The 25,511-nt window shown below is 39.9% G+C and overlaps 1 protein-coding gene across 1 annotated transcript in view; it reads left to right on the top strand.

The window, feature by feature from the left end:
* Positions 1 to 24,185, top strand: part of ehd4 (EH-domain containing 4) — a 38,266-nt gene extending 14,081 nt beyond the window's left edge. The window contains exons 2-8 of the mRNA XM_036150797.1: positions 5,128 to 5,304; positions 8,630 to 8,727; positions 17,546 to 17,712; positions 17,798 to 17,931; positions 18,052 to 18,163; positions 19,925 to 20,089; positions 23,192 to 24,185. Of these exons, the coding sequence (XP_036006690.1) occupies positions 5,128 to 5,304; positions 8,630 to 8,727; positions 17,546 to 17,712; positions 17,798 to 17,931; positions 18,052 to 18,163; positions 19,925 to 20,089; positions 23,192 to 23,749 (1,411 nt within the window). The 3' untranslated portion in view covers positions 23,750 to 24,185. The remainder of the gene's footprint in view (positions 1 to 5,127; positions 5,305 to 8,629; positions 8,728 to 17,545; positions 17,713 to 17,797; positions 17,932 to 18,051; positions 18,164 to 19,924; positions 20,090 to 23,191) is intronic.
* Positions 24,186 to 25,511: the final 1,326 nt, after the last annotated feature.

Raw genomic sequence — 25,511 nt, 5'->3', positions numbered from 1 at the left:
GAGAATTGCTGAAAAAGTAAATGCATGAGTGATAGGAGTGTTGTTTGACAGAGAATTAAATTTGTATTGTCACAATGCACTCATTCAACATTCAAACAAAGGGAGGGGGAACATTTATTAGGTGTCTAGGTGCAACCCAACGTGGCAGAATATCAAGATGAAGTATGAAAATACAGTTTAATTTTCTTGCGTTTAACCGTACTCAACTAAATATTAATTGGCTATATTCACCATATGCAATTAATGATGGGATGGTGTGAATTGTTGAAATAACTGATATCTTCATCTTTATGCCAGCATTCGGCTTCAACCATCCTGATAGTAAAGAATTACATTAGTCCTAATAGTCAAGGTTTGTGGATTCAAGGTTGCTGCACAACGTGTTTTAGCAGTTGTTACTGTCTTTGAATGCATGCAAATTGAATTAATCTTTTCCTTTTGTAATAATGAGGCTAAAAGCAGCATTAGTTATCACTTATGATTTGGGGTTTTATTTTTGATCATCATCTGAATCCCCCACTATCACATTGCTCTTTGATCTTCAGGCTGTCATGATTGGCAGGAAGTGAGAGGACAGACTCAGCAGCCATTTTTCCTTCCTGTCACAAGAAAAAATGTGTAAGAGGGTGATGAGGTTAATGTTCTGGGGAAGGGAAACATTCTTGAAGTGGACAAACAGCTTTTTATTTGGCCATTTCGTAATGTGGCAGACTAAAGAGAAGAATGGGACAACTGAATACTAGCTATCATTTAATCTACAGCTGCAACAGGTTATTTCGACTAAAATAAAAACTTTTGGGGTTGCTTATGATAATAAACTGGAAGTTTTAGCATCATAAAGCTGACAATTGGATGTGTCTAGTCCTTCCTCATCCAGCTGCTCCCTTGTCTGTAACTGCTTCACTAGTTATTACAATCTTGTCCAAAATCCTTTTCCTTTTTAGTCGAATACATCATCCCTCACAGAGGCTCAACAACGACCTGCAACCTGAATTGTCATAATTCTCAGGTTAGGTTAAAAACAGGCTACAACAAAGATAAGGATTACTTTAAGAGAGCCTCAACTTACAACCACACACTGATAATGATAAAAAAATGGAGAGCCTGTTTAACATGTTTGACTTGGAGGATGACAATAAAACTTTAACGGTACAAATGACAAAAGAAGAAATTCTCTATGTGATTGATTAGCTCAAAGTTGATCAGACTCCAGGTACAGACAGTTGACAGACTGCAGAGTGATACAAGAAACTAAGGAAGGGGCATGGTCCGGTAGTGAGCACGACCCATGTACAGAGGCCCTCAGTCCTCGACGCAGCTGACCCGGTTCGATTCTGGCCTGAAGTCCTTTGCTGCATGTCTTCCCCCTCTCTCAGACCTCATTTCCTGTCAACCTACCGGTACTGACCACTGAGCTATATAATACACTGGAGTGCTGATTTTGCCGAAAAACTGAAGTCACTGGCCGCCATCTTGCTACTCCCTACTCTCACAGAATCCCATAGGATTTGGTTGCAACAACAAGCAGTGAAAACGTTTCACAGGTAATTCTACAGTCAGTGGATGTACTAACACTATCAACTACTAGGAAATTATTTGCGGAAATATTTTACAGGTTGTTCATATTAAATATACATATATGTATATATAAATATGTGTATATGTGTATATATATATGTATACATAAATGTAAATATATGTTTTTGTATATTGTTATTTATATATTTATAAATGTTATATATGTATATTTAAATTAATAAAATGCAAAATATTTCAGCACATGACTTTCTCAGTATTTGCTAGTTTTAGAACATAACATAAAGTATATGGCATTAGACATTTTAAAAGTCTTAAGCCCCCCCTGAAGATGAAAAAATCCTCGTTATTCGATGCTGTAGCGCACATATTCCCTAGTTACTGGGGGGAAATAGGGAGTACCAATATGGCGGCTGGTGGCTTCAAAGCGACTCGTTCTAACAACGGGCTATTAGCACTCCAGTGTATTATATAGCTCAGTGGTATTGACTCACTAGCATGGCTGCGGGAAGTGGGGGTGCTGCAGCACCCCCTAGTGGCAAGAGGGAGATTTAAAAAAGTTTTTTTAAAATACTTTGCACAATTTATACATTTCTTATCAATATTTTGGGAAATGATTTTGACTTTTTTTATTTTACTATTACGTGTATTTGGATTTTAATTATTTTGAGGCCTAATCAACACAACTTCATGGAAGTTACGTTGTCATGGCAACATCAAGCAAGCTATTGTTCGCTGAGTAGGTCGCCGAGTAAAGAGGTATCCTGCTCACGGCAGCAGCTTTTCGTATTAACTGTCAGGGGCAACTTTCTTCCACCGGGATAAGTTGCTACACATAGCAGTGACCATAAAACACCAATGTTCCCACGTTTTCACGTGCACATTAATAAGTTATAGCCGATAGAAAATATAAACTGTTGCGCTACAGTCCAAGATGTCACGTGAGTCGAGTTTTGCTGCTCAGCCAATCGTATCAGCATATTTTCAGCCATGCGAGTTCAACCACTTCATCATGGCTTCACCCATAAGGTGTTGTATGCATCCGTTTCCAGACGAAGAAAGCCCAGTAATACCATGTTCTGGTGCCAGTTGGCAGAGATCTTGATGGCAAAGAAAACGAAATAGCCCAGTCATACCTAGAGACAAATTTAAGAAAGACTTTTCAAATCTACGTTGTTATAGAGTTATTGTGAAGTTTAGTTAATAGCGCATATATTCACCTTAAAACTGATGATGTCTGTGTGTTACAGACACTGGTTGCATGCACTGAGATGTATAGGACAAAGTAGTGAATCTCAATTTAATATTTTAAATAGGGCTATAGGCTCATAGGTCTTTTGTCCAAAATTACTTCCAGCGGCCTTGGCCACTAGTGCCACAAAAACCCAGGAAAAAAAAAAACTGAGGAAGGTGTTGACAATAGTGTTACAATCAATCAATCAAATTTATTTATAAAGCACCATTCATACTAAAAGCTACTTGAAGTGCTGTCCAGAATGGGGAAAAATATGTGGTTATTGGATCCAAAAGACAAATGGTTGCTTTGACCTGGTTCTGTCAAGTATCTTTTTATCAACCAGAACAAAACTGTTGAATTAGAAGCTGCATTTTGTTTGGGTAAAATGTTTGCCCTGCTTTATTTTCTTACCCCTGAAGTGATCCACTAACTGTTCACAAAGACAGTTGGTTGGAGTATTTCTAAAATAAATAAAATCAGGATTAATCAGTGTATCAGTGGTGGTAAACAAAATAAATTCATATTGTGCCTAAAATAATTAATACCAGATAAAACTAATGCAAAAACTAAAATTCTGACGGTAGATTTGTGGTCCTTTAGCTGTTGATTTTTTAAATTGATAGTTGACTGCTAATCTTTTTTTCCTCCATTTCCTCTCTGCCTTGTCTTTATTTTCCCATGGTTATGCTAATTCCGTTAAAGCGTTTTTTTGTTGTTGTTTTTTTGTCAATAACAAACCTGGACTTTACTACAGAGTCCAGGTTTGTTTTCAGTTTTGTGTGGATGATACAGGTGTGTGATGTACCTTGTAGTCTAGATTAGCAGTTAGAATACGAGTACCTGACTTGCTCTGATGGAGGTCTATCAAATTCCAGAAGATGTCTCCTTCCTCAGAAAACATCACAGTTTACATTTTGGAAGCTGCACACAGAAGACAGGCAGGTGTTCAGGCTAAGCAGCCTGGTGATGTGTCTATTCCACCACAGGAAGGGAGGGAACCAGAAAATAAACCTGAAGCTGGAACTGGAACTGTATAGTGGTGCTAAGTAGGTGGATGATATCCTTCAGAAGTTCAGACTGCTGTTATAGGATGTTGTTGGTGCCTACATGGATAATGACTCCTTTGGTCTGTGGATGTGATCTAATGACATCAGGGATTTTACTAGCCATTTCCATGACTGTGGCATGTGGGAACATGAGTGTGATGGCTCCCCTCATCCTCATGTTGGATGGATTATAGTAGAGATGTAGAGATCCATTTTTTCGGATCCAGTCTGATACGGATACCTGGGCTGAGCGTATCTGCCGATACACGATACAGAGCCGATACTACTGTTGAATGAATTAATCGTACCCTGCCATGTTTGTGGTGTTGAATTTACCAACTTTATCAACATCCCTCGCAATTGTCTCGTAGCAGATTCTGCATGTTGCAGTTGGACTTGTTGGCGTATCAAGTTTGAAATGTTTTCAAATAGCAGACTTGGCTCAGCCTTCTGCATCTTAACCCATCCCCTTGGGGAGCAGTGGGCTGCAACTGTGCGGCGTCTTGGGAGCAATCAGGGGTTAAGGGTCTTGCTCAGGGACCCAGAGTGCCATGACCGGGGATCGAACCGGATACTTGCATCCTTCTCTGATTGCAAGTGCGCTGCTCTAACCACTCGGCCACGACCCACCCCAATTAGTTAATATTGGAGCCGATAACTCAGATCGTTGCATTTCTAGATTAGACAAAACAAAATAAAAATGTTAAAGCTGCAGTAGGGAGTTCTGAGAAAACCATGGACACAATTTGAAATTTGAACAAGTACACCTTCCAAGTTCCTCTCTCTTGCTCTCTGGTTTCTGTTTTCTGAGCAGGTGCCACTTCAGAAATCGGCAGTTGTTCTGTGAAGCAGGTTGTTTCTCTGGGGTGTGAGGAGTGCATATACTAGCGTGATTTATACTGCTAAGACATTCCTCCTGGCTCTGATTGGTTGTTTCTGACTGGGAGCGGTGTAATTCTACAAATGACAGTAGGACCGCTGGGAGGAGCCAGAGGAGCTGTTTTCTTTTCACAGATCACCTGTCATATTTTACTGTGAGGATATAGTAACAGTTTTAATAAATATGTAAAAAATGTATTTATACAAAAGTTACTCACTGCAGCTTTAATATACCCTGATTCCTATTGCCATTTGAACAGAGGAGCTGTGAATTATAGTATAGGCACTGGCAATCCTTTGTTTTCCTTCAGAACATTGGAACATGTTTCCAGGCTTTTAAATGGCTATAATGAATTTTAATAGTAAGTGTAATTGTTTGGAATGTTGTTGAATTGTGAAAAAGAACTAAATCCCACATTTGTTTCTCAGGTATCTGTTGGAGGAGGATTTTCCTGGGATGCGTATTGGTCCAGAGCCAACCACTGATGGCTTCATTGCAGTAATGCATGGGGAAACTGAAGGAGTAATCCCTGGCAACGCCTTGGTGGTGGACCCAAAGAAACCCTTCAGGAAACTCAATGCTTTTGGAAATACCTTCCTTAACAGGTAAAGAAACACTCAGATTATCGTCATGAAATGCTGCTGAAACAAGAGTTTGGTTAAAATCATAGCATTGAAATCCAGTCAATATATGACTATAATACTAACAGAACTCTGGGATTCAGTCTACTATTAGGAGTTTTTGTTGCTGGTATTTTCAATACATTCCCAATCCTGTCACCGCTATGTTCGGAACATTTTCAATCGAGGGAAGTGACCCTCCATAGACCGCATACACTGAAAGCTGTCAGATTGTAGATACACCAGAGTCTCTTCAGGCTTTTTAAATTTAGCTCGAACCTAATTCTGGTCCAACCCCGTTTCCTCTGTCCAGGGAGGAAATGGAAGGACACTTGACCTTTCAACAGTGTGTGTTGATGTGTACCTGAGGCACTCCTAATTTTAGGAATTCCATCGTGTCCTGATGTGACATAGAACCCCTCTGCAATAATTTGCTGTTTCCCGAGGGGAAGTGTGTTTGCGTCACCACGTGCCAGCAGAGTGGATTTGTTTTTTCCCGCTGCCAATCTTAGGCTCCGGCACTGCAAAATAATTTATTTTAGCCTGTTGGCTAAACTCTCTTCAGGAAGACTCGCACATACTGTAAACGACCTGACACGTACAGAATTTAGGGTATCCATAAGACTCTTCAGTGAAAAGGACACAGAAACTATAAAATGCCATGTACCTTCAGAAAAATGTTGATGCGGTGTTGGAAATTGTATTTTTATTAAATTACCCTACTACTACAGATTTTGTTTCCCCTGCAATGGGACCACACATTCAGCCACAGGAGCAGATTCTTTTTTTAATACTTTTACATTGTTATGTAAAAAGATTACAGCTCACCCGCTATTACCATCTAATGTAGAACAGATTACTAGATCAATGTGTGCTTCTGTGCTTTTTTGTCTCTCTTGTTGTGTCTCTGCTCTGTCTTCTGTAACCCCAGTCGGTCGAGGCAGATGACCGTTCATACTGAGCCCGGTTCTGCTGGAGGTTTTCCTTCCCGTTAATGGGGAGTTTTTCTTCCCACTGTCGCTTCATGCTTGCTCAGTATGAGGGATTGCAGCAAAGCCATGTACAATGCAGACGACTCTCCCTGTAGCTCTACGGTTCCCCAGGAGTGAATGCTGCTTGTCGGGACTTTGATGCAATCAACTGGTTTCCTTATATAGGACATTTTTGACCAATCTGTATAATCTGACCCAATCTGTATAATATGATTGAACTTGATTTTGTAAAGTGCCTTGAGATGACATGTTTCATGATTTGGCGCTATATAAATAAAATTGAATTGAATTGAATTAATAATTTCAGCTCAGTGAAGCACTTTAGGCACCAACACTCTTTCACCAAGATCTTTTAGAATTGTGTTTTAAATAAAGGATTTTGTTTTGACCATATTAGTTAATCATTTCAGAATCAGAAATACTTTAATAATCCCAGAGGGAAATTACAGTTCCAGTACAACCATCCATCACATACATCACAAACATTTCGGGGGAACGATTGACCGAGGCTTTTCTGCTGAGGACCCCGTCTGACGCGGTTTCCAAAGGGCGCTGCCTCTAACTCTGTGGAAAGATAGGAGCCACATTTGGGGAGCGAGAGGAAAAAAATACATATTTCACACTTTATCCTATTCCAGGATACAGTATGAGATATCAAAAAACCTCCCACGAGAAAAGCACATATGACGAGACAACATTTATGCAGCGGGTTAACCTTGGAGACTAGTTGCATGAAGTTCGTATGTTGTTGTGGGCATCAGTTATGTGTATGTGTTTGGGTGAAAGATGTTATATTTCCATGAACACTCTCCAGAGGCCATTGTCCTTGATGTTATCAACCGGCCCACAGTTCAGAAAGCATCCACAGATGTCCGCGGGGGAGAGTTCTGAGCTCTCTCGCAATAACATCCAGGGGAGGTTTTTTTTTTATAGGGGAGGCATAATCCAAATACACAATTTGTTATAAGAACAAGCTGCACCTACTTTTCCGTCAGCTTTAAAGTACTTTCATCGCTGGCTCCACGTGGCCAATCAAATATTCCAAATTTGTTGGGCCTTTCTGCGTTTCACTTCCAGATCACATTCAAAAACTAGAACCCACGTTACGGACATTTTATTACAAACGCAAAACGTGAATAGCTGTTGCTTTCTTACCTTTGCTTAAAAAGGAAGTCCATGCGGCGCTCTTTTTGCACAAAAAACATTGGTCACTTTCCGGTAAAAGTCTTCTCTATCTTCTTCTTCTTCAGTGGAGCTCCCTGCCCCTTGAGCGCCCCCTGCCTAGAGGCCTAGGAACTGCCGGCCTCACCTACAACCAGTTCTTTGCTTTTTATGATCGCCCAGCAGCATGAAAACATGTTACCTGCACACAGTTTGATGACCAAAACACAATTCGTAATCCACATGTGTTAAATTGTGGAAAATCAGTTCATAGCTGTTTTAACAATTGAATTTATGATCTAGAGACAGGAACATGCATTCACAGAATGGAAGCCAGTGCAGTTAACATGGGATTGCGCAATCCCAGGGGAGGCCAAGCTCGCTGCGGCCTCACCTGCTTCGCTATCAAGCGCCACCAAGGATTTACATGGAAAATAGCAAAAATTCTGTGATTTTGAAGAAAATATTATCAGAATTGATAAAATTAGATGAAAAATTAACTCTTTATTACAAATGACTGAGTGAATCACAATTTATATTATGTTTTCATTATATATTTTCTTTCTTTCCATGATGACAAGTGAGGTCTGGCCTCACATGCCTCTCCTGACTGCGCGTCACTGATGTATCCCACGAAATGTGTCCCGTCAGAACAGGACGGGTCCCCTCTTCCCTGCCTACCCGTCGAAAAAATGTTATCAATAGCATTGAGAGATCAGCTTACCAGATCCATAGTTTTCAGCGTTCGGGTGATATGAAGAAAGTGCTCAGAAATACAAAAACACAGCAGTAGCAGGAGAGGGGGGGGGGGGGGGCAGAGCCGGAGCAGAGAGAAAAGTGACTGTCTCCGAAGAGAGAACAGAAAGTTAATGTCTAAATGAACAGCGATTTTTAAAACACCAAAACCAAAGTGAACCTGGTAAACTATGGTGTTAAATGTGATTTGTTTGTACTTAAACAGGTTGAAGATATAATCTTGAAATTCGCTATTGATTACAAAATCACTGTAAAACACATCTTGTCTAGGCTTTTGGCATTGTTTTTTGCCAAAAACATCAAAAAGTTTGACAATTAAAAGTCAAACTGTGTGTTGACATTTAGTTAGTTGAAATGAACCTATACATTCCCCCTTTTATGTGTGTGTGTTTGTTTTTCAGGTTCTTCTGCTCTCAGATGCCTAATCAGGTTCTTCAGAGCATCAGCATCATTGACACTCCTGGTATTCTATCTGGGGAGAAACAACGAATCAGCAGAGGTATGAAGCTTTTATCTCTTTGTGTGTGTGTGTGTGTGTGTGTCAGCCTCAACAGCATGGGTGGGCATTGGGGGGTGGGAGGGGGGGCCATACCTGCCCGCAGAGCCAGCCGTGCCCGTCCTGGAATGGTAGCTGGCAACACTGACTTGCCGTTTCTTACCTACATTTCCAGAAAGATCGTCCACTCTACTTTTAAGTTTGTTTCATATGACTGCATTGCGTGCTGTTTCTAACAAACTGCCCCGACAAGATGTGCTTCCACTCCGTTCTATGGTACCAATCAACGCAGGAAAATATTAATCAGCTGACTGCTCAGTCAGCTAATAAATTGTGAAGCAACAAAACAGACCAGTATGCCCCCTCCATTGCTTCTCCTATTTGTTAGTTAAACAAAGTTCAAGTTGGTTTTAGTGTAATTAATCATATTATTTTGCTCTTAACCAGAAACAACCCGAGTGCATGCATGAAATGTCGCCATGGTATTGAAAATGCTATTAGGTTTTCTGTTTTGTTTTTGTTTGTTTTTGTGTCACATTAAGTTTAAAACTGTAGTATTGTGTCAAAATTACCTGGGACTGTCAGGTTGGAAACTCAGAAAAATATATTTCTACCAGAGGAAGATTCAGTGTTGGCTTTGTTCAGTGAATGGGGCGGTTAGTTTCCTAAGACAACAAATCCTCCAAGGACTCCCGACTTATGGAGGGCCACAGTTTTATTTTTTTCCTGACGTCTTGCCTAATGTCTTTTGATTTTCCCATGATGTCATAAAAATAATCAATGTGTTGATGGTGTTGCCATGAAATGCATCCATAGATTTTTAATTTTATTAAAACTAATTTCAACGTCATTGACTCCAACTGGCAAATAATAGGTTTTATAGTAGTTTGTATAATGAACCAGTAAACTGTTTACTAACCTTTTTAGAAAACAAAGAGAAAAATATCAGTTTTAAAAGATTTAAGATTTTTTATACTATGAAAAGTACCTTTGTAATTATTATAGTATGACCAAAGGATAAAATTGAAATCCATTATGAAATCTGACTGTGGCTTTTTACTTTATCACTTTCTAACTGGCTGCAAATAGCATAAGTCTGGCGTCACAAAGAGGAAATATTTGATAGTGAATTTCTGAAATTTGCTAGTGATACTGAAACTTTTTTCTTGAAACTTGTGTTCTTTAACCAGAGGATCTGAAGGTATGTGCAGTTCTATATCTAGCTCTGCAGTTAAACATGTTTTCTCTTCTATAAAATCCTGGGAAACCATTTTACAAAATTAAGGATAGTGTGTTTGCAGCTCTCAGGATCAGATTAAAAGAAGCCAACTGGAATATATGCACTAGTATCTCTATTTGGCAGTTCTCTGAACTATCTGAACCAGCATAAGAAGAACATTTCTTTTATCCCCTTTTTACATCCTGTTCCATCTCCCCATCTGTTTCCTGTGATGAATCAATACTGCTGATCTCAAACCACAGAGTTTAGAAATGCAGATCTGAAACCAGAGGCACTGAGAATATCATTGCAGGATTCGATTCTCAGGAAGGATTCCCTCTGTTGTTTATTTCTACTGAAAGCAACAGTCATCTCAGACCACGCTGTGGCAATTTAACATTTACATGCTTTGAAGTCTTTAACTTGTGTGAGATCAAATTTATTTTTTTATAATGGTAAAATAAAGGCAAATTGTATCATTCAGTATTTTTACCTTTCTAGCTGTTTTTTCTCAACTGTTAAACTATTTTAGCTACTGATTTTGAAAAAATGCAGCATGTGCATCTGAGAGCTGTAACTTGGTCCCCAGATAGTCTGAGGTAAAAAATAACTCATGTTTGTATCTCAACTCTTATGTGAATTAAATCTTATATAAAGTGCAGTGTTTCCTGGTCCTGGGGTTGAAATTCAAAGACTCACTGTTTTATTTGCCATTGGGGTCAAATAAAAATGTCCTAATTTATAATCACCAAATGATGTCTGTGTTTCTGTGAGGATGATTATCCTCCAGAAGAAAACATAGGATGCTCTGGTAATACTGAGTTCCAACTTTCATTTGTTCATACTTCACAAATGATAGAATCTTACATTTATTTTGTATTAATATCTTATACTGTTAAAAGTTTTTCATCTATTTGGCTTTGAAGTCTCCAAAATGTAAAATTAGGAGTTGTATCAAAAGAAATGTCTAACTATTTAGTGTTTAACTGGTCATTTATCTTTCAGAGGGTTAAAATTCTGTTTAGCATTAACTCCGACAAACAGAGGGTCCCACTTACCTTTGTCATTATTATGAGTCTGTCTAGTAGAATTTGTGTGGAAGGTTGTAATTTTACTGATAATCTACTCTGAGATGAACTTGAAAAAATAGGTTTGCTTGGAGAGAGGGACTCTATTCATATATCACAGGGTAGGCTTGAAAAGAATTATGTTTTAAAATATGCATATCACACACATTTCAATAAGACAATAGGAAAAGTATGTTTCCGGTACATTTTCATGGACATCTCCAATGTTGTGAAAATGTACTGTGAAATATGCAGATGGCCCATTTGCTTTAAATTGGAACACGTTAAAGATAAGAGACAGCTTCTTATCAGGAAAAGCCAGAGAAGATCCAGAGTTATTCCACAATCCTTGAGCTGTGTGAAATTTGAATCAACATGGGGATTTGTAAGTATTAAATGAATAAATTAGAATTCACTTCTGCAGTTATGCTTGCAGCTCCAGTCCCTAGTAAATGTGTGCTGAGCAGCTTGGAGTCTGAGCTAGGTATTGGGTTTGGATCTACCATGTTCTGTGTTTGACGCAGTGCTTTTTAGGAAAACCTGCAAACTTTAATGAGCACGTGTACGTGTGCCAGCTATGCAAATCAAAATAACTTAATTACTCGTCTCTGCTCTGCATGAGGACCCAAATTACGTCCAAATCATGTGAATCCTTCTTGGTGTGAAACATAGTGTTTTTGTCAGCGAGTGTAGATATAAAACAAATGTGGAGCCGATGCTTGAAATCTTTCCTCTTTTCTCTTCAGACTATCACAACAGCATTGTCAGACAGCTTCAGAGGTTGTTTTTCCAGCCAGGTTCCTGGGTTGAGTTGAACTGGCAGAAGTCTTTTTATTGCACTAAGATGTTTTGTGTCACTGTTCTAGGTCATTTATGGAAACGCATACAGAACCAAATACCTACAAACATGGAAATACTAAGGTTTACGTATTCTTGAACCTTAAAAATTGTGTCACTCGTCTGAGTTGTTTGCAGGGATTTCCAGCTTTTCTCTATGTATAGGTGATTCATGCATTTAAAAATCAAGCTATGAAAAGGTAAAACTTAGACAGAACCTAAACAGATCTGATGTTTTTTTCTGTTTATCTTGTCTGTATGACCCTGCTGCAGAGCCACCTTCTGTTTCTCGTTGAACGCTGACTGCTGGCGTCTGCATTGAGTCAGCCGGGGTTTTAGGCAGCATCAGGCTAAACGCCTCAGTTTGCCGGGCAAATTACAGAAGATGGAGGGTGGGACCATGTAGGGGAGGGTCAGAGAGCCATAAGAGGTGTGGGTTCTTTCTCCATCTGGAAGTATTTAAAACTTTCAGCTGATGTAAAATTCCTCTTGGAGCGCCAGTGCATACTGATTTAACATACCAGACAGATAGATGTCCACCACCCAGAAGGTGACTGAGGTCATTATTCTTGTTTTGCATGTTGATTCGGTGACATTAACTGAACTGCATCCATTTTTGCATTATAGGGTTGTTTTTTTTAAAATGTGATTAATGTTTAATGTCAGCAGAGCTTGTTTAAAATCTTGATCTTTTTGGAGGTTTTTTTTTTTTTCCAATTGTTCAGATGGCACAGCTGCGTCAGTTGCAATTACTTTTGATACCATATTTTAGATTAGAGATTTCACCTACCAGATGGATTCCACCTCCATTGTAACATTAACCTACACTAATGGTAAAAGTGTGCTTTGTAGCATATTTATTTACGGGTCCCTGTTCAATGATCAGAAATGTGGCAGGAACCTCCTGGATTGTGTTTTGATCCGACACCATCAAAGATTGGAAAACAAAAAGTGAACAAAGTGCCGACAAAAGCTCAGAAGTCGCATGTTGAATGATGGGGACTTATTAAATAAAGGAACACAGCCAACAGACCGACAGGGAAACAGGAATCAGGAGCACAGCAACGATGAGACAAGAGCAGAGTTGCAACATGGATGAAGACGGAGGACTTGATAACTAGAAATGCTCGAGCTGACAACATATATAGAAGGGAAGACGGACAGAACAACAGGTGAAGCAAAGTATACAGCTGAGATGAGTAAAGAGTAAAAAACGGAAGGAAAGGGGGGTAGTGAGCTGACAAGACAGAGGGAGAACTGAGCCTAACAGGGAAAACATTAGAATGGCCAGACATGAGGAAAACTAAACTAAGGAAAGGCAAGCAGAAAATAAAGATCTAACAGAAATATTCAAATAATAAAGTACACAAGCTAACTAGACAGGAACTGAATCTAACAGATACCAAATAAAGCTATAACCATAAATACTGAAACCAAGCCAAACTAATAACAGAAACAAGGATCTCAGGATAAACAATACTAAAGGTGAAAAGTATAAAGAGAGAGCAGAATAACCAGGGAGCTACAATAAGTAATCAAACCTCTGGGGATCCTGACACATTTACCCAGTTTGTAATGCTACATCCATTTATGTGACCATTGCTTGAAATAATTTATAAAAGAAGAAAAATAAATGAAATCTAGGATTACTCTGCAGTGAATAGGTGGCCAGGTACTACAGTGCCTTACAAAAGTATTATACCTCTTTGTTTAATAAGACATTGCAAAGCAATTTGTTGCACTGGAACTAGAGTCCAGGTGTTCGGTTTCTGGTCTCGGAGGTGTGTTGTAGAACATTGGTGTACAACCATCATGATGGAGACCAGCATGATGGAGACCAAGGAACCCAGCAGATGGGTCAGGGGGGGGGTTCTGTTCAGTTTAAAGCAGGGTCAGGCAAACCTGTTGAAGAAGACGCTCTGACCAGATGAGGCCAAAATTAAACTTTAACGTTTATCTCCAAAAGCAACACCGAATATGACGCTGAACACACCATAACCATGGGGTAAAACATGGACGCGGCAGCATCATGCTCTGGGGATGCTCTTCTTTAACAGGAACAGGGGAGCTGGTCAGAACTGATGGATAAACTAAATCAGAACAGTTCTGGAAGAAAAGCCGTAGAATGCAGAAGACTTAAGGCTGGGGTGGAAGTTCACCTTCCAGCAGGAGAACAACTTCATACACAACCCAAGTAGTTCAGGTCTAATGGCCTTCATCTTAGCAGTTTGATGTGTTCACCGTTTACTACTAAACGCTAAATCAATATTTAACTCCATGGGCGTGAGCCACATCAGCCCTCCATCTACAGCACGGCTGGATTTAATATAAAACTAAATCAGCTGTTTGGCCAAATGTCTCATTTTGCCGCATCAAAGTTTGCTGCAGACGCAAAAAAATAAATGTGGTGGGGTCCAAATGATTCATCAGTCTTGGTCTTGGCTGCCACAATAACAGAACAATACTGAAAGCTGTCACTGGTCTGCCACCGACATCCACACAGCTGGTGAAGATGCACCTGTTCACTGCTCTCAATGCTTCGTCTGGCGGTTTTGTTTGCTCCAGGTAAACAAACTTGTCTGATCAGAGCAAACAGGACAGGTTATCCTTGACAAGAAGTGATTCACAAATCCAGAATTTATAAAAAAAAAAATCTTTATTTGGCACAACCAAAGATTTATCCACAATTGTCCTTCTGTTTTCCTCTTTTTTCTGCTAAAACACAAAAACCGGGCATTAGACTGTTAGCACGGCCCAGTTATTCCAGAATTGAATCTAGTTGTGGATGTTCAAACCTTGTAAAAGCGTTTCTAATTTAGCCGGTTATTTATATTAATAAAAAATATTAATAAAAAGCTATTCATATTAATAAAATATCTAGTGTGCAAGCCTGGTGTATCCTGTCTTTTTGCCACTTTCACGCCCAACTTTCCTCATAGTGATACAATAAAGGTATTTCTATTCTAATCGGTAAGCAGTCTCTTCTTACCTGAAACTGTGGCAATACCTTTTTAACAAGCTACATTTCCTTCTATCTATGTGAGAATCAAAGCGTTTTTGTTTTTTTTAACTTTTGAAACATCAATGAAGTTATAACTGCTGGTTTTGTGAGACTGTTTTAGCTGATACTGACATACATTTGATATAATTGTTGTATTGAGGTAAACTGGAGTGTATTGGGTTGGGCTGTAATTACTGGATGTTTACTGTAACTTAAATATGTTCTAATTTGCAACTGATTCAAGAAAAATGACCTGTCCTTTTTAGACTGTGAAAATTATCTATCAACACCAAATTGTTGCCTAAATTGGTCTGTTCAGTTGGCCATTAGCAATTTGTTTTCTCTTCTTTTTACCTATGCTGTGGCATAGATACTTACAGGCCGTTGACATCTGGATGCTAGTTTTCTCTTCAGCATCCTGAGCATCCAGTGTCTGAGCAGGCAGAGTTGAGCAAAGCATTGAGTTTATTATATTCAGTTGAGCCTTGCAACAAAGTTTTGCTCAAATGTACATTGTGAATGTGTGTTTGAATGACAAAGTCTAAGTTTTGATAATCTTGAATTGTCTTTTGCGTACCACTTAGCTGTGGGGATTATACGGCTGTGTGGAAAGTTCCAGTTGCACATTTGACTATGACTTGTCTGCAGGGTGGAGCCACGGTTTACCTACTGGGCTCTGGTCCAAAATGTTCACACATGTCTCCTGCCATTCTGTCATCAGAAGGTGGAGTCTCACGCCATTAACAATTAGGCAACATTTTTCACTCCCTAAGACAAACTCTTTGCTGGATCATCAGCTCTGGTACTCTGTGTTTTACATATTAGTAATACATTTCAAATTACTGTTAATAAGAAATGTCTCTAAGGATTTTGCTATTACATTTTCGTAAGATATCTTTAATAATGTGCTTTATTCCTTTTGAAAGGGTTGTTTGTAAAAATCTAAAATGTCCTTTGTAGTTTAGAATGCATTTCTGGATATCTGGAGCTGAAAGCCTGATACTCATAAATCTGAAAGTGAAGTCATTTGTTCCCAGAACAATAATGTTTGTGAATGGAAAACTGCATAATTTCCTGTTTTTACTTCAATCTGCTGCAAGCAGCTGAGACTGTGGAACAGTCCAAGGTGTAATAGAGATGCTTATCACTTTTGTACTGTAGGCCTTATTGGAGTATACAACTTAAAAAATAGTCATAATTATCACAATAGAAACTGAATACATTTCTTGTTCTAAGGATGTTCAGGTAATAATCTCTTTCCATCCTGAGTTGTCTAATTATAGTATATATATATATATATATATATATATATATATATATATATATATATATATATATATATATATATATATATATATATATATATAGTCATGCCTTTCCATTAAATGTTGAGGCTCCACCAATCAAAGCTGGCAAACACAGAGTGATGTTTGTTTTATTCTGGAGGAAGGTGTCTGTTGACTCTTCAGACCCTGTTCTCTCTTCCTGCAACAATTTGTGTGGAACATATATTTCAGGATTGTCCACCATTTCATGTCAAGGTTGTACTCTAAATATGTGAAAGCACTCCAGGGGAAGTAGTATTGTTAGGCTGAAGGCGTTTCCCTTTTTTAGAGGAAATGGAACGTATAAAGTAATCAGTCACCCTGTTATAGAAGCAGAGGCTAACTAGACCTCATATCAGAGGAATTTCCTTGGCTTTACCCGGCAGGAGTGTGGCTTCCTCTCTGTGTTCCTCCTTTGTGAAAGCTGTCAGTTGAAATGTGTCTCATAGGTGCAGGAAATCTCCTTGCTGATGACTGTAGTTATTGTTCAGCATCATGTCCCCTGGGCTGGTCTCCAGCCAGCACCTGTAGCCAGCGGTGTAACCTGAGCCATGAGGGAGGGAGGTGGGGACGTGGTGCTGCTGCCAGTGCCAACACCCTCACTTATTCATGAGAGCTTGCAGAATATTCCACCCAATCTCACCAGGGACAAACTAAACTTCCGTTAAATGCAACAAGCTCATTAATTAGACGACATTTGTCTCAACACAATTGTATTTACAACAGTGACCACTAACAAAGTTACATGGAGGAGCTGAATAAATTGGTGTAATCCAGCATAAAAACTCTGTCTCCCAGTTGTAGTGGCTTGCTGTGGGACCCATGAGCAAGGGATCAGCTGAAAGGACTCACTAGACATATTTCATGTACAGGTGGGAGGACAGTCGCCTAAAGCAGGAATTTTTGTCCGTCTCTGGAAATTTCCGTGTAATGTTGTAGGTCTGAGCTCAGTTATCGGAGCCACACCCACACTGCCACGGCTCACTTTTCACGCTTCGTACACATACACTCACACAATTCAAAGGCACAACAGTTCAACAAACATGCCTCTCATAGATTGTACATCACTTCCAAAACTTATTTTCTGTCAAAGAACATCTCGAACGAATGAGTGCGCTGAGTCTGAAAAGCTATGTCGGGTCAATAAGTCAATAGCTTCCTTGTATCTTGAGCTGTTTTTGGATAAGCTTGTCTGCTGAGCTGCAGTGGATTGTGAACTCTTTTCTCTGTTTAACATGTAAGAGGTGATGTGTTGGCATGTTGACTGAGTAAACTCGCCTTACAGACACATCCACACAACAACTGAGCTCCCAGATGGCCCTTAAAGGAGCTTTGCTAATAGCTCTTTCTCTCCCCTTCCGTCCATGACCAGGTTATGACTTTGCAGAGGTTCTGCGGTGGTTTGGGGAGCGGGTGGACAGGATCATCCTGCTGTTCGATGCCCACAAACTGGACATTTCTGACGAGTTCTCTGAAGCCATCAAGGCCCTTAAGGGACAAGATGACAAGATCCGGGTCGTCCTCAACAAGGCGGACCAGGTTTGATGGGCACAGTGATTCTACAGACTGAAGTTTGTGTGTTTGTCTTTGTGGTTCTGAACAGCTCCCTCACCCCTCTGCTTAGGTGGACACCCAGCAGCTGATGCGGGTGTACGGCGCCCTCATGTGGTCACTGGGGAAGGTGATTAACACCCCAGAGGTGGTGAGAGTGTATCTGGGTTCCTTTTGGGCCAAACCACTGCAGAACACAGAGAACAGGTCTTACTCCAAAATTCCTTCAGAATGACGTTTTTTACTCATTTGTTCATATTTGCCCATTTTAACTGTTGTTTTTTACATATAGTATCACTTTATATATTGATTTATGCTGGTCTTCAGGCGTCTGTTTGAGGCTGAGTCTCAGGATCTCTTTCGGGATATCCAGAGTCTTCCAAAGAATGCTGCTCTCCGTAAACTCAACGACCTCATTAAGAGAGCGAGGCTGGCCAAGGTGAGAAGAGAATCAGCGTTAGGAAAACACGGGGATATTTATATGTTGCTTAGTATATATGATGAAGAAAAATCTTGACCTATTTAGTATCTAAAAAATAGCTGGCTGTAAATATTTTTAGTTGTTTTCAAGCTGCCGCATTGAGATTTAGTTTCTAACTTCAGTAACTTGTATGTGTTCAACAGAACAGTGTTGTACATTAATGTAAAATATGATACAAACTTTACTAATGTTACATATGCACATGTTCACATATTGACATCATGCATTGTGTGAAAACATTATCCAACTTGATGCTGAAGTATTGAGAAGTCAGAATATTCTGAAAGATGATCCACGTTAGGATGTCAGCCTAGAAGCAATATTTCAATCATTTAAAACACTGGAACTATAATTTATGATGAAAAACAGACGCATACAATTTAAACCAGCTATTTACATAAACCACATGAAGAGACAGAAATATTGCTTTCTTAACTGTCTGAAATCAAATCAGACTAAACCTTTCCTGTTTTAGATCAGTTAAGATGAATAATGATTATTTTTTTCTAAATACTGGAATAATGGGAGGATTGTTTTTGTATTAAGTTCTTTGAAATTCAGGAGAGTATATATTTTTAGATTGCAGTGCCTTTAAGTAACTCAGGTAGACTCAGATGATGGTGAAGCTACTGATGAGCTTCCACAACATTTGCGTTAACTGGAGGCCCACTTCTGGATGGAGTAACACATCCAACACACTGCTTCCATGTGTGACATTGTGGAAAAACAAGAGTAAGAAATCAGATTGCAGGGAGAGAATTGTGGACCTCCATCACTCTGGTACATCCTTGGGTCCAATTTCCAGATACCTGAAGGTTCCACATTCCTCTCTTCAAATAATTATATGCAAGTATAAACGGCAAGAATACGTTCAGCCATCACACTGTTCAGGTTAGAGACAGGTTGTGGTGTGAAATGTGGGATTCAACCCCAGATCTTCATCTTTAGAGACATTTCTTGTGGTCTGAAAATAAAACTCAAGGGTTTGGCCATAATGGTCATTGTAACATTTGGAGGAAAAGGGGGGGGGGGGCTGCGAGCCTGACAACACCATCCTAACTGTGAAGTACAGGAGTAAGGTAGTGGGGCAGGAGTATCATCCTGTGGGGGGGTTTGTTGAAGAGGGACTGCTGCACTTCACAAAATAGATGGTGTCATAAAGGAAGAACATTATGGGAAAATATGGAGGCAACATCTCAAGACATCAGCCAGGAAAGTAAAGCTTGGGCACAAATGGCTCAAATGGACAATGGCCCCGAATATATTTATTACTGGCCAAGTTACAAAGTGTCTTAAAGGCAACACAGTCAATGTTTTAGTGGCCCTCACAAGTCCCAGAGAAGATGTGCAGGCAGAGCTGAAAAGGTAGCCTACAAGCCTGACCCGGTTACATCTGTTCTCTCAAGAAGAAAGAGCTACATTGTGAAAAGCGTTTTGACCTTAGACCAAATATTAAAGAACCAAATGTGCATTTCTAACTTTGAAGATTGCAAAAAAGTGTTTTCTCTCCTTAATCTGTCATCCAGCAAATATAAAAAATTTTGGTTATCCTAACTGACCTAAAACAAAAACGGTTTTAGTCAGCTTTAATGTCAGACAGTGAGGATAAAAAGGTACGTCTGTAGCAGTGTATGTAAATATCTGAACTGTATTCCACATTATTTCTTGGTCATCTCACTGCATGACCATGTTCTAAAATCTCCTGGTCTTTTCCCAAAGGTGCACGCTTATATCATCAGCTATCTGAAGAAGGAGATGCCTTCTCTCTTTGGCCGTGAAAAGAAGAAGGAAGAGCTGATCATGAGGCTACCAGAGATCTACACTATCCTGCAGAGAGAGCATCACATTAGCCCTGGAGACTTCCCTAATGTCACCAAGATGCAGGTACAAGCAGATACATCCTGACTTGGTAAAATGGTTATCTTTGAGTTGTGCAGTGATAAATGCTGCCCTGGCAGTTTGTGGGACGGTCAGCCTGCTGATGAAAACTATCACCAAGTGTTGTTACTATAAAATGACATGAACAATATTAAAGCCATGAAGGTTCCTTTTGAAGCACAACTGTTTTTGTGTTTGTAAAGAAGCTTTTGACAGTTAGGACAGAATGAACTGAACTGCAGCTGGTCTGTGATTCCTGCAGGGAGACTGTGTGCTGATGATGGGCGTGTGTTTTCCCTAGTTACACTTAAATAGTTGGCAAGAGGGGATGTTTGAGAGTTTTCAGTCTCCTGGTGAGATGTGTGCTCAGCTGACATCCACACAGTGTACTCAAAAGGGTCAGCAGGAAAACAGAGTGAAGAAGTTACAACACCTTATTATTTTAATTCTTTATTACACACAGGGTTTTCCAGTATGCTCTTCATTTTATGATCCATCTTTCTTTGCACAACCATCCCCAGAGGTTCTAGAGGAGTCCCCAGAGCAGAGTTGGCATTCTTTATCAGCCTCTTTAAGTCAGTTGCTCTGATGCTGCTGCCTCAACAGATGATGGCAGAGGAGATCAGAGGTTTGTTGAAGCGGGTGTATGATGGCCTCTTTAACTCCATGGCAATAAGCAAGCTGTAGTGGTTCTAATAGTTGCTTGTTTGCTTACTCAGGTGAGCCAACATGGGTCCTACCTGGATTTTCATAATCTGGGATGTCGGTAAACAGGTCTGTGGGGGTTAAGGAGTGGTGGGTGAGTTTCCCATGGCACCAAAATAGGGAAGGTTTCTTCTACAGCACTAGAACCTTCTGGTCAGGCTAAGGTTGAAGAGGTTCTGCAGAATCTCATGGCCTTACTCCTTTTGGACCAGCTTTCTTCTGTTTCAGTTCCTCCAATGGCTTCTTCACCTGACCTGTAGAAACAAACAGGTGAGAGAGGAGCACCAGCATCTCTTGATTTAGTTGAAGACAATGATAGATAAGCAGATGGATCCATCACTGAGATGGAAGAGTAAATATCTGTGGGTCCAGATTTCCATATATCTTCATCACTGACCACAAATTTCATATTCGTCTGCTGGAGCCTGCTCTCCGGCTTCTTGCTGTCTGTAATCTTGACTTTAAGTGCTTTTCTATGCTCCTCAATAATGATTTCCTCTTTAGTTCTTCCCTCTGGTCACTGGTGACCCAGAGTTTGTTACTGAGGAAGTATCTCACTGTTCTGGTGAGGATAGTGTTTTCCACAAAGTCCACACTCAGTCATGACTTTGATGTCTTCTTCGTGTAGCTGGCAAAGTGCATCCCAGTCTGTGGGCTCAACACAACCCAGCAGAGCTTCTTCAGCTTCATGTGGCCATCTGCTCACAATCATTTTTATAGCATGTTGCCACTAAACAATTAGTTTATATTGCAAGTAGTGAAAAATAAGATTAGATTAATTTTCAGTACTCGTTTGCCAACAGGAAGTCTGGTTTTAGAGATGTATGCATCCCTGACTATTGCCTTTTGTTTTCTGTGCAACAGCAGCTGGCAAACTGTTGAGATGCTGGAAGTGCAGCAGGCAGTGAGACGTGGTTAAAACCACCAGATATTGCCACAAAGGTGTTGGCGTGTTGTGTCTGTATCTCAGCAACAACGGAGGCTAATGATGATGACATCACACGCAGTGTCAGCAGCAGCTGATGGTTATCAGGGATTTGATCCCGCAGCTGCGGCTTGGTGGAACACACAGTCCTGCAATACTGATAATCTGACTGGGCCCCAGTTGTGCTACGGTTACGCATCAGAACAACTGTCCTACAGTAACAAAACAAAGTGCATCAAAAATCCTTCCAAACCTGACAACAACACATTTCTTCAGGAGAAACGTGCTGTTGGGCACTGACCAGGCGTTTACCAACACAAACCTGAAGGACATTGTTGGCAGCAGGGCTTTAGGTGCCAGGCAAAGAGGCTGCAAGTTTCTTAGAGTCCTTAATCTCAGAATTCCTACAAATCAACCACACAGAGATGCAAATTCATTATTTACATAAATTCCAATGTGATGCTAGTCATGATATAGTTCAGTCAAGTTCAGTCTATAATGCCACTTGGATAAAAGTTATCTATCCAAGGAAACCTGATCGGTTGCATCTAGTCACTGACTTTGCAGCAGTTCTCTCACTTTGACAAAGCATGATTTGAGATTTTCAGTGGAAAGTAGCAACTCCATTTGAACAGGAAGAAACGTTCAGCAGAACCTGGTTCTGTATGAGAGGCTGTGGTTGCCATGACAGCAGAGCATTGTTGTAAACAGGACCTGGTAAGGCTTTGGTCTGATGGGTTTACTTGTTAAAGTGATTACATCTCTAACCATCCACCCACCAGACAGATGCTCAGCATATCTACTGTATGTTGTCTGAAAGAAAGGTGACATGTGCATATACCTGCAGTTTGGAATGTCTAATCTGAATTTGGTAGAGGAAACAACTATTTTCATGTCACTTAATAAACTAAAACAATCCAACACTTTCACTGTAAGGAAACTATGCTTTGTTGCTTTTTAAGATCTTCTTATTTTAAATGGATCTTTCCTCCATAGTTTCTTACAAACTGTGGTCCCACCTGAACACACAACCCTAACTCAGACAGGCTTTGGTATTGCTCAGAGGTCAGCAAGGATGCTGTGTCCAGCTGCAAACAGCTGGTAGTTGGATTTTCAGCTCTATTACAGGGACAACACGTGAGATTAGGATAAACTCATCCTAATGTTGCCAATCCAAACAAATCATTCAGGCTTTATCTGAAATTTTACAACACAGATTTAAATAACTTCTCTGTCCTTACACAGTCCAACAGCTGATCACCAGTTGTACTGCTTTTCAAACTTGCCGAACACTGAAACATATGTAGGAGACTTGTATGTGTTAAACCCCCGTTAAATTGGGTTGACTTCAACAAGCTGGGGTCAGTATGTAATTTAAGCCATTGATGATGACCATCTCAAGGCAGATGTGTACGTTTCTTCAATACAATGACAAATTTTAGCTATTGACTTTAGTCCCTCTTTTTGTTCTCCTCCAGGATATGCTGCAGCACTATGATTTCAGTAAGTTCCCATCTCTGAAGATGAAACTGATTGAATCAGTGGATAAGATGCTGGCCACCAAGATTGCGGGTCTGATGGCAATGATCCGGGAGGAGGAGTCCAAGCTGCCTCCAGCCATGGTGTCAGGCGGTGCCTTTGAAGGCTCTGAGGATGGACCTTTTGGTCGGGGCTATGGTGAGGGTATCAGTGCTGGGGCAGATGCTGATGACTGGATCGTCAGTCGTGACAAGCACCGTTACGATGAGATTTTCTACACACTGATGCCCATCAACGGCAAGATCACCGGCGTCAATGCAAAGAAGGAGATGATGAATTCTCGGCTACCCAACACTGTGCTAGGAAAGATCTGGAAACTGGCTGACTGCGATCAAGATGGCATGCTTGACGATCAGGAGTTTGCCCTTGCTCAGCATCTCATTCAGATTAAGCTGGAGGGCTATGAGCTGCCCAGTGAGCTGCCCAATCACCTGGTCCCTCCGGCCCATCGTAAAAACCCCACTGCAGATGCACTGTACAACCACACCGAGGACTAGAGAGCTCACAGAGTGCCAAACAAGCCACCAAAGAGACAGGCTGAGATGGAAAGCTGTCCAACTGTGGAGAAACCACACCAGACCAACATCAGACAATCAAATATATAACTTTATTGTTAGAAGAGTTTGTATATTGAAGATTCCAGCTAAGTCAAAGACTTGAGAGGAAACGTCTGCTTTCATATAAAGAAAAGTTCTCGTTACCTTCTTAAACTACTTTCTGCCTTGACTTTTTTGGATTCATGTCTTCTGTTTTGCCATTTAATACAATTTCGGTTTACTTCAACCTTCAGCTACAGTATATTGTTGTCTTGTAGATTGTGAGAAACTGGGATTTTTTTATTGCTGTTATTTTTCTCTGACAAATTAAAGGCCTGTTTTAATATTGTAAGGACTTGTATAAAACATGTTTTAATCAATGTGTAACAAACATATACAGCCTGGTGTTTACTTTGACTCCTTAATCAATATGTTTTAGCGTTTTTCTCATCATTGCTCATTTGCATTTTACAGATGTACCAAAGATGCAGAAGATTGAAACTGTTCTAGTTTTCATTTCTATTCTTTTCTACCCAGATACAAATTCCAATCTGAATGATAAATCACTGAAAATAATCCTTCTTACAGAAAACCACAAATCAACACCTAAATGGACCAGATTTTAGTTTAGCGTAGGTTCTTTTTGTATTGTGGCAGTTTACATCAAAAAATCAATGGACAACTTGGTTGCCTTTACAAAAAAAATCATAAATGATGTAAGTCACAAAGATACAAATGGACTGAATTTATAGAACAGTTTTCTAGCCAGACCAACCACTGAAAGCATGTTACCCTATAGCCTTACTGACCCAAACGTACTGACTAATGTGCACACATTGATGCACCAAAACCCAGATCTTTAGGGTAGGTAACCGGGGTTATGTGCCTTGCCCACGGGCACATAGACATGTGATGGGGAAGCTGTAATCAAACCCACAGCCTTCCAATCAATACAACTAGCCACAGTTGTCCCAGACACAGCTTAATGGAGCTACAGCTATATTGTTCTGGCTCCAGTGAAAGAAAATAAAAACCTGGAATTGTTGTTCTCCAGTGGAATATTCAACAGTGTTTTGTCAAATGGCAGTCATGAATTTGTAGACTGTTTCCAGAGTCAGTTTAATTCTACTGAGTTAAGGGAACACTCATTTCTACCCAACTTACATTTGAATTAGCTGAATCAAACCAGTAAGTGTGTATCCTGACAAAATACCATCTTCTTGTAAAGACTTTGAACAATGTCAATTCCTAAACCACTGAGGTTAAAATACTATCAACTAAAGGATCTATGCGGGTGTAAAGTTTAGATTGCTTCTTTGCTTTAGTCTTATCTTATACGGGGAATATAATGGAACAGGTTTTTTGTTTTAAAATTGTCAGAGACAATAATTCATCTACTGGAGTTGAGTTCAGTGGGTTATCACAATTGGTAAAAGTTTTTTTTCTATTCTAAGAAATCCAGCTGATTACTGCAAAGTCAATGACTCAATGCAATCACTCCTGAATGAGCGTGTAGCAGCAGAGGATAGTTGATTGCATAGTTTAAACTTTGCAGCAATCCCTCATACTGGGTGTACGTGTAGCGACAATAGAGATTATAACATATGGATAAAAAAATTAAGGTTAAAACATGCTTTTACCATAGCCATTAAATCTGCAAAGTGTCTCCACATCTTATGCAATTCAATACCATCCGCAGGAACAATAATGTGTTCTGCATTCT

Source organism: Fundulus heteroclitus, chromosome 19 (assembly GCF_011125445.2).
Source record: "Fundulus heteroclitus isolate FHET01 chromosome 19, MU-UCD_Fhet_4.1, whole genome shotgun sequence".
NCBI classification, from domain to species: domain Eukaryota; kingdom Metazoa; phylum Chordata; class Actinopteri; order Cyprinodontiformes; family Fundulidae; genus Fundulus; species Fundulus heteroclitus.
Note: the sequence above shows the minus strand (reverse complement) of the source record. Positions and strands in the feature narration are given on the sequence as shown.